The sequence below is a fragment of the Austrofundulus limnaeus genome, unplaced genomic scaffold (genome assembly GCF_001266775.1).
Source record: "Austrofundulus limnaeus strain Quisiro unplaced genomic scaffold, Austrofundulus_limnaeus-1.0 Scaffold3, whole genome shotgun sequence".
NCBI lineage: Eukaryota > Metazoa > Chordata > Actinopteri > Cyprinodontiformes > Rivulidae > Austrofundulus > Austrofundulus limnaeus.
This window is the reverse complement of record NW_013952405.1, coordinates 8,472,231-8,487,514: the sequence shown is the minus strand read 5'-3', so window position 1 is coordinate 8,487,514 and position 15,284 is coordinate 8,472,231. Positions and strand designations below refer to the sequence as shown.

General features: G+C 37.0%; 2 protein-coding genes across 2 annotated transcripts in view; both read right to left on the bottom strand.

The window, feature by feature from the left end:
* Window positions 1-8,442, bottom strand: part of stk11 (serine/threonine kinase 11) — a 19,174-nt gene extending 10,732 nt beyond the window's left edge. Inside the window, exons 1-4 of the mRNA XM_014021302.1 lie at window positions 8,243-8,442; window positions 6,364-7,301; window positions 355-438; window positions 102-191 (exon numbers count right to left, since the gene is read on the bottom strand). Coding sequence (XP_013876756.1) covers window positions 102-191; window positions 355-438; window positions 6,364-6,647 — 458 coding nt within the window. The 5' untranslated portion in view covers window positions 6,648-7,301; window positions 8,243-8,442. The remainder of the gene's footprint in view (window positions 1-101; window positions 192-354; window positions 439-6,363; window positions 7,302-8,242) is intronic.
* Window positions 8,443-10,217: 1,775 nt separating this feature from the next.
* sugp1 (SURP and G patch domain containing 1) overlaps window positions 10,218-15,284 on the bottom strand; it is a gene marked incomplete in the record, with an annotated part of 11,961 nt that continues 6,894 nt past the window's right edge. The window contains 5 exon segments of the mRNA XM_014021276.1: window positions 10,218-11,413; window positions 11,949-12,078; window positions 14,239-14,384; window positions 14,856-14,962; window positions 15,088-15,265. Coding sequence (XP_013876730.1) covers window positions 11,387-11,413; window positions 11,949-12,078; window positions 14,239-14,384; window positions 14,856-14,962; window positions 15,088-15,265 — 588 coding nt within the window.

Here is a 15,284-nt window from a genome sequence, read left to right as displayed (position 1 = left end):
AGAGAGAGAGAGAGAGAGAGAGAGAGAGAGCGAGAGCGAGAGCGAGAGAGACTAGGGGGGGAAGAGGGAGTGAAAAAAAATAAGATAATATTGAGACTTACCCGTGAGCTTGAAATACTGGAAACCTTTTCTCTGGAACGCTGTCCAACATCTCTTGCATCCCACAAACACAATACTCCATCACCATATACGTATGTTAGGGGTCAAGGAGAATTTTCAATACCAAACAAATTTATTGAATAATAAATAAATAAATAAATGTGAAGCTGTTAAACTAAAATACAAAAGTATAGCCCTAAACAACAGTCACATTTATGGTACACCTCATCAGTATCTAGATTTAGAAGAGGATATATTTTCTGCTTCTCCTCGTTGTAGAGCACATCAACTAACTGAATCACATTCTTGTGTTGGAGTCTTCTTAGCAGCTGAATCTCCCTGTAGGAGAAAATACAAAATAAAAAGGCACAAATCAAGCACAACATCTAGAAGTAATATAATACTAACTGTGGCTCCCTTCTGCTTGAATATAGGCTAAAGTACAGGTCTCATACATCAACACATTGACATAATAATGTCACTGGATCGTGCAGGTGTTCTGTTTTATCACTGCCATTTATAACATAACACTTTGTTTGGCAGTAGTTATTTCTTTTCGTATTTGCAATTACTAGCTTTTAAGTTTATGTAATATGACTTTTGTTTCATCAATACAGACCAAAAAACAGCAAAGTGGATGTGTGCAGCCACAATTAATTACATCAATGTCCATTTTTTTTTTGACAGAGAGGAGAATGTAGAAATGACTCAGCCTGAAACTGAAAATGTGGATGGAGGACAACAGACCTGCTTCATGGAGTGAAGAACCTCAGTTTAGCCTGTTAGCTTCGGCATTTGCGCAGAGCTAATACACATATATGGCGATATAGGATTAGCACTCAGGCCAATACATATACAGTATATCTTAGCTCAGAGCTAACAGGCTAAACTGACCACCAGAAAAACTAGTGAATGTTGTCATTTACCTGGTATGCTTTGCAGAGTTAATAAAATGGTGCCGTCCTCGTGACAATATTTTCAAAACTTTATAAAAAAAACTAAACAGCCTACAGTATTTTTACAGTCTTTGACAGAAACGTTTGATCTTTATATCATGTATATAATTTCCTCATCAAAAACAGAGTGTTGCTTTGACTCATTCATGTATATTTAAGAAATCATTGCATCTCCAGTGGTAGCCATTTAGAGCTGCTTAAACGCTTGCTGGTACAAAGCATTGACCAATTACACAAAGCTCCTCCCTGGAGCTCAGTGTAGCTAGCTCCCGCCCCACAGAGCAGCCCTACCCTGAAGCACGGTTGGGAAGACGGCTGAAGTGGGAGTGTCAGAAATGGTAGGAGGTTCTTAAAGAGACTGGCCAATTTCAAGGTGTTTAGATAGATTATGCTATGATGGAAAGTCAGGTTTATTTTTGATATATACAGCATTTTCAGAACAACTGAAGGTAACGGTTACTTGATAACAGTTACTTGATTATGGTAGACCAGAACTATATGCCTTGAAAATACACAATACCTCCCCACCCCCAAACCCTTATGATTTACAGGACCACTACACCTTCGGTATGCTGATGCTAATTGTTGGGGAAATATGATATGAAAAAACTAACTTTTTGAGGACTTTTATATTTTAGGCAACATAACATAAAGTACTGTTTTACTCTAAAGGTGTGTACACAATTGTTCTTTTCAGCACTCTCAGTCATGTCTCTGTAAAGGACAAACATTAAGACAAAAGTAAGTGTACGGCAATGATACACACAAAAAGTGCTTTGACAGCCTCAATGCTCTCAACACATTTTTCAATATCATGGCATATTTAGTGGACAAAAATGAATACCAGGAATAATATGATCAATTAGGGCTGCACAATATATCGAAAATGTATTGACATTGCAATAACAGCCTGTGCAAAAGGCATTTCGCAAAAAACTGCACAGACTGCAAGAAACGGTTAGCTCAAATGTTTGCATTTCTGCGTTTTGTCAATCACACAGAAGCTTGAAGTATTTGATCAGTCAAATGAATCTCCTCGCATTAGATACCCACCCCCTACGCGGACGTGGGTGAATAACAAACAACCGAGCAAGCTTAGTGGCTGACAGCAAGACATGCGAGGAAAATGTATGCAAAGAACTTGTGGTTAAAAAAAGAATGTCTCTTATTTGGACGGGTTTTTGTTTTATTACTTATTTTAAAACACCTAAAAGTAGGGGGTGTTTTTCAAGCATCAGAAAATGTTTTATGGATATGCTTTAAAAGTCAACTGTTTTGCATGCCGTTTGTGGTTTCACTGCTACTACAGCAACTGTGTCTAGTTTCGTTTTTTAAAATAAAATTGTCATGTTGAAATGGAAATTATGTATAAGTTGTTGTTTTTGAACCCAGAGCTGAAAGACATCAAAACGTTATACTTAAATTAACACTTCATTAATTGTAAGTCATATCGTCGTCTCAATATTAAGCACTGTTATTGCACATCACAGGTTTTACTGATATTGTGCAGCCCAAAAATATTCCCCCAAAAATACTTTAAATGCAAAAGCCTATCTAAAAATCTTGACTGCCCAAATTGAATTTTCTTTACATTTTCCAGACTACAAATGATTTACAATTAGTTTTAGCTCAGGGCAATAAGAGAGTGCATCAGTGTCTAAAATAAAACGTTTGGGTCCAGGCATGTCTGAAACATCTGTCCTCACATAAGAAAACAAACAGGAGCTTCTCTGGGCGTAATTATCACTGTGCTGTTGATGAGCCGTGTCAGCTCTTTTCCTTTAACACAACCTCACCACTGACAGATGGATATATCGGGCCTAATGTGCCTCTTGCTTTCACACAAACCTATAATTTACTGCTGCTTCACTGCACTGATAATGAAGCCACTTCAAGAAAAAAATATAATCAAATGTGGTAAGGTGTTCTTTATGAACCTCTCCACTATGCAACAAAACAAGCACAGATGACTCATCTCTAAAGCACAGTGTGTGTTTGTGTCATCCAGACCGCAGCTCGTCTCCGTAGTGCAAAAGCATAAAGCAGAGGCCGGGCTGACAGTGAAGGCTCAGATGGTGACCGCTGCAGTCCATCTGCAGTCTGAGCTCAAATTTGTGCTGAAGGACCTTGTGTGCTTACAGCCTGCAGAGCTGAGAGGACTGCAACACTCAGCGATACAGAAGCCGCTGTAATGCAGCAGCAACATAAACGACACACCAAAATCTGAGTCTATGCTGCGCTGGGGCGACTAGACGTTCGTGTACGTTCCTGTCATTCCAGACAGGCTTTCCTGGGGTGTTACCATAGCAACACAAGTGGCATTGCACAGTCAATACCAGCATGGGCATGCCCACTCCAATAGCAACACTGTAAAAGCAGGAAGTGTTCTGGTTGACAGGAATGCTAAGCAGCCACTGAATGGCACCAGCTCACAAGGCCTTTTCACAAAACATTTCGGCAATAAGCCTGCAAATACAAACCCCCCTTTCGAAGCTGCCTCTAGTCGTCCGTTAATGTGACAATCGAGCCGGACGAGTATGGTGACGTTCTCCACTTGCATAATAAATCCAGCGTTGTAGAACTTTATGAGGTGTGGAATTTAACTCTGCGGCATTGATGAGGAGCGCAGCACTTAAAATGCATGTCGGACGTCTCCCTCATATCATTTCAAACCCCACAGCCTGCTGATAGCACAGTGTGTCATCACAACATCACACCCTCAAGCTGCCAGGCCGGCTTATCCTTACACAGACTTGACCATTTCATCTCTCCCTGCCTCCCTTATCTGCAGTGGGGCAACTTCAGCTCCCCATGCCCGCCACGCCGCTCACTTTTGCCCACAGAGGTAGTAGAAAAGACTTTCCTTGCTTGGCTTGGGAGGACTTTGTGAAAGAGGCTCTCTTCTAAACTGTTGAAGGTCTGTCAGCTAACACAACCGTGACCAATTCTTTTTGAAGATTCCGGGTTTAACCGAAGACTAGTGCAGTCAAATAGTTTTTCTTTTATTGCTGAAATGATTCAGATATAGTCACAACAAAAGTTACTTAAATTCTCTACATGTCCAGAAAGACCCTTTAAGTTCTATGTAACTTTTCAAAGGGTAAAAAACATCCTTCAAGGGTAATTGAGAGTAAATTGTGTGTTTACAACCAGATCAAAAGATGTCCTAGAGAAAAGGGCAAGCTACACACGTAACTAAATAGCTAACTAATAACATAAATAGCTTTAAAGACGGAACAAAGAACAGTGCTGTAATATTGTAATCCTATTGTACTTTGACCAAAGCATGTCACAGACATCTTAAAACCTAGGGAAATTATGTAAAGCAGCTAAAAAGGTGTTTAGTTGTAAATTACCAGTCCAAAAACAAAAACAAAATTTCTAAGATGACATACAAAACAGCATAAAACTAAAAGAGGCAGTAAAGGCAACCTTAAGGCCCTGTTACCATAGACAACTTATGCCAACTTATGAAACATTTATGTCTAAATTGCTAGTAAAAGTTTTATAATTTGATTAGTTTGTTAGAATTACATTATGTGCATGCCGGCAAGAAGCTTCCTGTTGATTTTTTTTAAATTCCATCTTCAACGTAGACATCTTTTATGAACATTTTAAAGATGACATAAGTGTGACAGGGCCTTAATGCACTTTTTAAAGAATCCTTCAAGCAAACACATTTTCACTAGAGTAGCTCACATCCCAACTTTGCGTTAATTTTGAGATTTAGGTTGCAGTGAAACTCTTTCCTGTCCTGCATGTGTGAACAGGGGACAGTGTCTGGGCCAGTACATTTGGTTTTAGAGTGTGAAAAAAAAAACTGATTTACTTAGCCAGTGTTTTCAATCCTCCATTTAAAAAGGAACAAACGGGCATTGCACAGTCTGAGACCTGCACCACTTTATAAATGGTGGACTGAGCTCCAAGTATTCTCAGAAGAGCTCTGAATACAATACACCACTAACCAGAGCAGAGCCAGCATAGATACTGTTCTGCAGCCACTGCTAACTCATTTCAGCTACTAAATAAAAGGGGATTTATTAATATGCATCTGTGTAAAAATGGCTAAATTTCAGTTGGTAGTAGGTGGGAGATCCCAAAATACAGAATATCAAAGCACCCACAAAGAAAATTATTCTTGGTGAACAGTATAAACAGACTTTCATTATTCTGCTGCCGCTGCTTGGAATTTGTCCTACAAACATTTTGCAGAGCTTCTTTCCCTCTGAGTGAACTCATTCTGACAGTTTTCTAAAGCTGCTGCTATAATTAGCGCAGGCCCACAGCGAAAGGCTGGATAGTGTTTAATAAAAGTGAAGTGATTAAAACTTCTTTCGCTAATAAGAATGTTAGTGACAAGAACAGTTTGACCGATATGTACGGCAGCTAAACCACAAAATGACAGTAAAACTATGAGCTATCAGCCAAGTGGCTATGCAGACATGAATTCTACACAAATAACTGTAAAAAATATTTTTTTCTTCTAAGACGCTCACTTTGACAACTTGGATTGCACAGATTGCATCTAATCTTAATCATTAGAACAAAACCAAGCTATTCAAATTAATTTCTGTTTTTAACCAAGTGTCTATATTTAATTTGTTTACCCAACTCACTAAGACTGGATCCATCAAGAGCATATCTGTAAACACGTTTTGTTCACAATAATTGTGCTAAACTCATAGTTAGCAAAAATATTTGCTTTGTGTTATTCTCTCTTGAAGTAAATGTCTTGCAGCTATGCTTTGTATACAAATATGATATATTTTATTCCTAACACAACAGTGAACATGGCTAAAGGCAAAAGAGAAAAACTTTTCTAATAAGAATACATCAAAGAAAACACATCTCATGGGAGTATTACTTCAAACTGTGTGCTTCATTGCCATAAAGGAAAAACCTGAAATATAATTTTAAAATCATGCAAAAAAAGATGAAACACTACCAAGTATATCTTTCTACTTTGATATGTATTAAGTACAGTTGCTTTCTCCTGCAGAAAACAATAAGAACCAGAATAATCAAAAACAACTAATCACTTATTTGTGCAAAAGATAAAAATGGTATTATTTGTATTTGAGTTTTAAATTCAGGATTGCAAATGAAGGGGCAAGATATAATCTAAATACTGTCCAAGACAGGAAATCATTTGCAGGGTTATTTTTAATTAAATTTTCAGTGCAGATTCAAATTAGCGTAGCAGCATAATGAACCATTTCCACTTCAAAAAGTACGAGGTTACGTGTTAAAACTCAAACTGCAAAAAATGCAAATAAAGTCAGATAACAAGCTTGCAAACAAAACTTACTTTTTCACATTCGCCTCTCCGTTGGGAATCCTCCTGAGCTTCTTCTTCTTCAGTATCTTGACAGCCCTGCGACAAAGTGTTTCCGAGTCCAGCATTTCTTTCACTTTGCCGTACGATCCTTCTCCTAGCAGATCCCCCATCAGGTACTTTCCTATTAGCTTTGCCCTCTTCCTCCGAGGTTGGTAGATCACCTCGGTAGAGTCAATGCGGTGAATAAAAGTATCCATCTCCATAAGCTCATTTTCATTTAGATAATCAAGATGATGCAGCTCCCCGGCACTCATGACTGGTTGTTGTAGAACCACTGCTTAAGCCTCGTGTGCAAAAGAAAAAAAAGCTTTAAAAAAACCGGCTACGACTGGTGGTATGGTGTAAACCGCGGTTAACCTTTCAGCACTTAACCGAGTGTTTCCAGAAAATACTGACAAATGAGAGAGAGAGAAATGAGGCCTGGAGGTGGATGATCAATATGAAACCTGTAAACATTAGGGCTCTTTCTGTACAAGCTAAAAGAGGTGCAGAACCTGTTGGCTCAAGTGCTGATTTAGTGCTTTTGACTGTGCAATATGAGCTACGATGACTGCAGTTCAAACAAAAATGAGAAAAATGGCGATTCTGCAATGGTATTCTCCTTTTTGACAGACTTCTTGTTTTATCTTTAATACCATACAACTTTAGGTAAATGAAACCAGTCTTGCTTTAGGGCCTTGCAGCACTGCATTTCTGTCAGAGGTCCTTGCTGGGTGGCATACTTTCCATAGGACACATAAGAGGGTAAAGCTGGACTGGATCCAAGCATAGAATAACCACCGGAACATGCAGCAGGATCAATCCAATAGCTGGTGTCAGTCAGGCTCCTGGAGGTCGACTGAACCACCGAATGTGTTGAACCGTCCTCAGGTGTCCTCCATGTTGCCGTAGTTCGTACAGATTAGAACCTGAAAAATGAGTACATCATTAAAAATCATCACAGTTGCGTTGCTCCTATATCTACCTACAGCATGCTTATTGTATTTAAAAATATATATTTCCACATAAACATTTGGCAAGTTTAAACTCAGCTTTCTCCTTTGCTGTAATCAGACACAAAGAGATGAGCCTTTAAATTTGTACACACAACAAATGGGAAAAAAAAGCAACTTTTACAGGTAGGTCAGTGGGTAAGGTGAAGTATTAAAAGTTTTACATTCAAGTCTGAAAATGTATGGCTTTATTACAGGAAGCAATCACAACATATTTAAGTTGTAATAGATAGGGGCTGGGGACTTTAAATTATGTGGTATTCACATCTCGAGGAGGGGTATATGAATTACAATGTTTAAAGGTAGACAACATACGCAAATTATTTTTAATGATAGGTGTTAGCTTTTCCTTCATTAAGCATTACCAAACTATCTTCGATAGACTTTAGTAAGCAATTAAACAAATATCACGCAAACTAGCTGCTAACTTTCTGTAGGCTATATTAGCTTTCCTATTCGAGCTCTTCCCCGAAAAACATATACTAAACAATTAGAAAAAGTTTAAACTTTGAAACCACAGCGATGCATTTGTTTTTAGCGAAAGCTGGGTGAATGCTTGGTGGTGGGGGGTGACGAGCGAAACGTCGTCACACAACGGTAGCTAATGTTTAAGCTAACTTCACTTCATGATGTGCAGGGGGGAGAAGCGGCACACGAAGTGACGCGCGTTGTTCTCCAACTACGCTGCATTAACCTCAACTAACAGCAAAACTAGCACCCGTTTTTACGTGTAATACGCCCCGAAACACACCAGATTAATTCAGCTAATGCAAGCTAACCGATGCTTAGCAAGAGACGCTCAGATTCCAATGTAAATTGCTTCTAGACAGTTTTCCAAGCTAAGGCGCGCCTCTCACCTTTATCCGAATGAATAAGTGTCCGTCGTGGGGTTTATTTCCACTTTGTGTGTCCGTCCTTGGTGAGGTAAACGCTTCTCTGGAGTGTAACACACAATACCAGTAATTTTTCCTTCACTCTCCGTGCTACTCCAGCCTCTCAGGTTGTCGCCATCTTGTTTACCTCCCTCCCCCACGAACAGCCACACACGTTACTGCAGCAGGCCTGGAGACTCCCGTGTCATAGCGCTCGTCTCATGGCATGGGCGGGTACAACGGCAAGCCTCGAGGTCCAAAAATGTGAAAGGCAATATATCCAACAGAGAAACACGTATACATGTACAAAAAGGTTAGGTAAAAGTATACAGAATATTATATGTTTATTGAAGTTTTTGTTTTTAAAATTACGAAGTTAGAAAAAAGAATAATAGAAAGATTATGTAAAAACATTTTGATTCAATCAGTATGTGGCTGTAATGCACACTTACCATATCGCAGGTAAATATCCAGAGCTTTTTCTTATTTTTTACTCTCCATTTAGAAATTTACCATTTAACCACCTGGACCAGGGGTCTGCAACCTTTACAATCAAAAGAGCCATTTCTGTTCCTTGGCTCACTAATAAAATGCGCCCAGAGCCGCAAAATAAACTACAACTGTGATTATAAACTGGTGGTTTGTGGGCCTTTTCAAGACCTTTTCGTGAACGTTTATGGCCAGTGGAGGTGACATAAACCTAAAAAACATATTGTGAATTTTATTATTTATTATTTTCACACTTCAGAACTGAAGAAAAAAAACACGACACAAGAAAAATACTGGCTAATCCAATAAACAGTTTATACAGAATTTCATAAAAACTAGTACAGCTGAATTAGTCAGACATTTTTTCCCCTAAATCTTAATATTATGTAGTCTGTTTTAAGGTAACCCTGATGGATTTGAGAGAAAAATCATAGAAAGAAGTTGGATTATTTAGGTAGACAACAGGCTAGCACAATGTTTTACTTTTTATATTAATAGTATTGATCACATATTTGCTTACAGTTTATTAGTGTTGTGAGAATAAAAAACAAAACAAACAAAAAAATCTGTTATGTTTGATCAAATTTTCAAAGAGTCACTGCAGAGGGACCAAAGAGCCACATGTGGCCCCAGAGCCGCAGGTTGCAGACCCCTGACCTGGGTAGAAACGTATGTCTCAGTAAACCCATGTGGCATTGCAGTTTACTAAATTGGATGATGATTCTTCTATTAAGAAAATGTATTTTGACAAAATATAATAACATTGTTTGTTTCTCTGCATGACTTTTATTTTTAACAGCATTCACAAGTAAAATGACTTACTGCAGCAAAAATAAATGCTAATACTATGCTCATAAATAATATTGAATATGTATTTTTCTTTTGTTATTGGTGGAACCACTGGTTGTGTTGGACATGGGAAGTTGGGAGAGCTGCAAGTTATCAGGATCCCCACACTGGATTTTGCAGCCATGTCTGCCAACTGCTGACCCTTAGCTCCTATTGGGCCCTTTTTAGCTGTCACTTCCCATTAGTTGTTCTTAACTGGTTACTTTTGCCTGTGTTTGTGTGAATAAAGAAACAAGATAAGAAATGTGATGCATTCATTTCAAAAGGAAAGTGTTACAAGTGCTTATCCTAAACCAAGTCTGTTTATATTTTATTCTTTGCCTTAATTACTACGAATTTTATTTCATGTATTAATGGGATTTATATACAACAGCCTTTTGTACATTTTATATACATTTGTAGTTTATTTATTATATTTCTTGTGTGTTTTATTCTTTCATTAATCTGAGACCTATGACAAACGTTTAAGAAAATTATGTTTTAAAACTGAGACAATGAAAATAAAGCCTAAAATTATAATGATGGGAGAAAACTATAAAAACAAAACAATCAAGAAGAAACACAAAGTTATAATTTTAGACTAAAAATKGAAATAATTGCAAAACAAAGTTGTAAACCACAGTTTCTTTGCAAGACACATTTATTTTTGTTTTACAAACATTTCCCAACATGTAATTTTTGTAAATTTTGTTACTTCAGCTTTAAAAATTGTTGACTCCTTAATACTCATTTACTCATCTATGCTAAAAAAAAAAAAGAATCCTAATAATCCAAAGCAGCTGTTTTTTGGTACCATCTACAATAAGAAAATCTGATCCACTCATTCACTACTTGCACAATTCCACAATATTTAGATGCTTAACATGTGCAACAGTTATAGAACAGATTATATTGAAATAAAAAAAAGTTACCGGTAAATATTTGTCAATTTTCAGACAACGCTTTGTCATCTGTTGACACAAAGTTGAAACCTGCACTGATTCTTATCATTTTGTAACATTTTAGGTTTATCCCACCATTATAATTTATGCTTCTTACAAACTTTATTTACATTTTGAGCTCTGTTATTTTTGTTTGACGATGTGGCTAAAAAGCTGCTCTTGCTCAGCTGGGATCTCGGGTTATATTTATCCTGTGTAAACATCTCTAAGGAATGCCGAAGTGAAGGTCTGATTTCACTGATCAAGGAGGGTGAGCCTGCTTTAAAACAAGAGCGATGCAGAAATGAAACGTGACCGAAATATCAACAAAAGCACAGAAAACGTCTGCACGTAGCACACACACGTGCCGTTTAATGCAAATACACAGCTGCACCTCACTGAATTTCTTGGGACTTGTGTGACAACTTCACATTTCAAAGGGGGTGATTTTATTTTGAAAAAGAAAAAAAAAACATGAAAGGAGTACAGCAACAAACTCACGAGTATTACAGATGATTTTTTTTTATACAGAACTGCTATTTGGTTGGAAGTACGAAGATTAATAAAAGGATGAAAATTAAAAGTGTAGGAAAATCATAAAAAATTACAGATGTAATCTTCATATATTTAACTTGTTACACTTTTACACTGAAATGTAACAAACCGGTGGGTAAATACTTAAAGAATATAGTTCTGTGGTAAACAGAAAATGTCACCAACAATATTTCTTTAAATTTCAGATTTTAACCACTTTTCTCTGATATTTTGAACTCCACAGTTAAAACAATGTTTATTTCATAACCAAGCCAAGAAGCCAATGCTAAATGTTATGATAAACAACAACAAGTATAGACAGAAAGGGTCCTCTGTATCAGTAATAAGGCCTCCGGGGATTATTCTGTAAAGGAAAAAACAAAACAAAACAAAACAGCGGGTTAAATTAAAATGTATCAAAAAGACACTTGACCAGTGCTGAACATATTAGCCCCACATTAAAGTACCTGTGACAACAATTTTTGTAATAAATATAAATGCATTTTTAGAAAGATAACATTGATAAATACTGCAAGAGTTTAACGGTGTTGAGATATTTGGATGTGCAATAACAGGAAGTGATGTCAAAGTCCAAATGTGAACAGAGCATTGCTACAACAGCTTAAAACACAGATTGTAGAGAAGAATCTGATGCTTCTTTAGATAATTTTGAGTCACTATCAAAGATAAATAAAAATCAGAGTTCAAATAATATAATAATGAACAAAAACCATGGCGTTCCTTTTCTGAAAGAGCTCCCGTTTGATGTCACTTTTTATTTTAACACTAAAAATTTTGCATCCAATTGTAAGTCAGCTAAATAAATTCAGATAATGAAAAATCACGCACTTCCAAATAATAAAATAAAATAAATAATAAAGAGCAAACTTATACATTACCAGTGGGTTTGGCCTGAAGCGGTAAGCAAGCATCATCCTCTTTCGGAAAGCATCGTACTCATCGTCAGTTTTTGAAAGCTCAGCTGGACGTTCGATTCCAAACCCTGCCCCATTCAAAGCTGTAGTTCCTCTAAAGTGGGACAGAGAGTTAAATTTGTAAATAAATTCTCATTTTATTTCTGTCTGGTAGACTGAAATTAAGCAAAAACGGTCTGAAAAAACAAACAAACAAACAAACAAACAAACAAACCTGATTTATTAAAAAACAAATATAAATTCCAAAGCATCAATACAGATAATACCAATTAATGTTCTTTTTAGTAACTGTTGCTGACCTTTAGTCAGATTTTCATGGTTTAACCTGCATCAGCTWATCAAAATGGCAGCCATAACAAAGACCTAAATAAATAACAGACAAAACCATACTAATCAATACATATATGGATTAGTATGGTTTTGAATAACCAAACCATATGTTTGCTCCTTCACTAATGGACTCTGTTTTCAATACTTGGAGTTTAAAGGGAATAACTTCTCTAAATGATCTTTATATAGACAATAAGTTCGCCTCATTTGAACAGTTAGCACAGAACTTTGACATCCATAAGTCACAGTTCTTCAGGTATTTACAACTGAGACATTTTGTAATGTCAAACTCTGGATGTTTTCCTCTACGCCCCCCAACTTCTCTTATAGATGAGATTCTGATGTGTAAGTCTGTAACAAAACGCTCTAAGAGCAGAGTTTATTCTCTGCTCAGCTCATTTTCTGACTCCAATTTAGTTTCTTTGAAGGGCAAGTGGGAGATGGACTTGGAGGAATCCATATCAGACACAGTTTGGCAAAAAATTATTCAAAATATATATTCGTCCTCAATATGTGTGAAACATGTTATAGTTCAATTCAAGGTAGTACATCGTCTACACTGGTCTAAGGACAGATTGTGCAAATTCAAAAAGGACTTGGATCCGACGTGTGATCGCTGCAGACAATCTCCTGCCACACTTCTGCACACATTCTGGTCCTGTCCTAAGCTACATGGATATTGGCAAGGCATCTTTGATACCTTTTCAGGACTATTTGGACGAACTGTTCATCCTTCACCATTCATTTCTCTTTTTGGGGTGGCTCCAGCAGAGGCTTCCCTCAGTGAACATCAGAGGACGGTGTTAGCTTTCTGCTCTCTGGCTAGAAGACTTATTCTTCTTCGATGGAAGGATCCACATCCTCCAGTATATGGTCATTGGTTAAGAGAAGTTATGTCTTACATTCATTTAGAGAAGATTAGATATACTAAATTTTTTGACATTTGGCAGCCATTTATATCTTATGTAGAAAAAAATTTGGCAGATAATTTTGTGTAAAGGTTAAATATTGTTTCATTATACACAAACCTGTTCATTGTATCACTTGTATTAATACAAGATCGATTTTGGTTGTTTCAGTGGATCCGATATAGGAGGGGAGGGATGGGAGGGATTTTGGGTGTGTGTGTTTTTTTTATGTTTTTGTAAGTCTGTTCTTTTTTGTGGTTTGTTAAAAAAATTAATAAAAAGACCTTGATCAAAAAAAACATACTAATTCATCTGCAAACAACTGCACTGATTTCATTTCTATTATAAGATAAAGTGATAATGAACCTTTAAAGTGCCTGTGACACCAAATTTTTGTAACAAATCTGAGTGCATTTTGTGAAAGAAAACGTTCACATATTGCAAAAAAAAATAAGATGCTGCTGAGATGAACAATAGAGATTTTCGCATGTGAAGTCACAGGAAGTGATGTCAAAGGGGAATGCCTGCATGTAAACAGAGTATTGCTATAATAACCAACAACACAGACTGTGGAGAAGAATCTGATGTTTCTTTAGATTATTTTGAGGCGCTATCAGAGAGATGAAAGATCAGAGTTCAAATTGTTTCAATAAACAAAAACCACTGAGTTCCTTTTTCTTGAAAAGTTCCCCTTTGATGTCACTTCCTGTTGCATTTTGGCTGAGCCAAGTTCAACAGAAAATGTGCAAGTTGGTAAAATTGTATATTATGCCAAGTTTCTTACATATAAAGATGTTTTATTTGACATATTGCATTTGAAGACTATGCAGATCAGAGGCACTTTAAGTCAATATTATCTTACGGTGAACATAAAACAGCAGGGATTATTTTTAACATTGGACTACTAAAAGATGTGCTTTTGTTTTTTTGTCTTAAAAGCTAATTTTTCTCTAACAATCCAAGACGTTTTCTCCCACAGTGGTTTCAGTCACTACTTGTGATGAATAAAGACTCACTTGTTGACAGGATCTTTGATTCCCTGTCCTTCATTGCCGAGGCCTTCCCCTTCCTTCCAGCCCATTTTCATGAGCATTCGGAAACCAAGATTCTCCACTGTCAACTTAAACTCTTTGTACTCTGAGTAGTCAGGGTCCCGACCTTCCTGCAAGTCCACAACACAAGTTAGGCAGGTGTGATGCACATGAATTATTATAAAAAGACGTTACATAAACAGAATAAGACAAACATGACTTTCAAATGATGATAGCTGAGGGAGGATTTTCCTCAGCTTTGTAGATATAACAAAAATGAAGACTGTGTCTGATTATTTTATTACAGATTTAACATGTCAAAGTACTGATATTTCTTCATTTACCTTATGCAACCTGAAACTTTAACAAGTGTCACAACAGGCACTCACTCTTGCATGACCTTTGTCCTAAAAATACCCTACTTTAAATGTAGGAAACATATTTATTAAAAGTTTAAGGTTTTGGATTTTGAGTCTCACAATTTGACAGAAACATGTGTGGTTATCTTTATCCTCTAATTCCAAGAGGTTATTGTATTTCATCAGACCTAACAGATTTCACTCAATCAAGCTAAAAGGCAAAGGAATCCAGGGGAAACTAACTTTGAGTGCTTTAAACGTCTCCATGAACTTGTCCAGTTCTTCAGGGGGAAGGAAGTCACCAATAAAATGTTTCCCTTTGCCCATCTCTGTCAAAGACTCTGCCCACTCTGGAGGTGTACAAAACAAAACAATCTTACAGCAAGGATTGTGTTTCATCTCATAAAAACACAGGTCATCATTAATAGATGAGGATTTTTAAATTTATGTGAATGACTTAAAAAAAAAATCATACCACGTGTCTTTTCCATCTCCATCTTCCTTAGCTGATGTTCCCAGGTCCCAGCTCCCTCGTCCACTTCTTCATCGCTGTCATATTCATGCTGGTGGTCTCGGATGGCTTTTTCCCACAACTTCTGCATGTCTGCCATGGCACGCTTGTGCTTCATGATCAGCTCATACATCTCTTGCATCTATGTGTGTGTGTGGGGG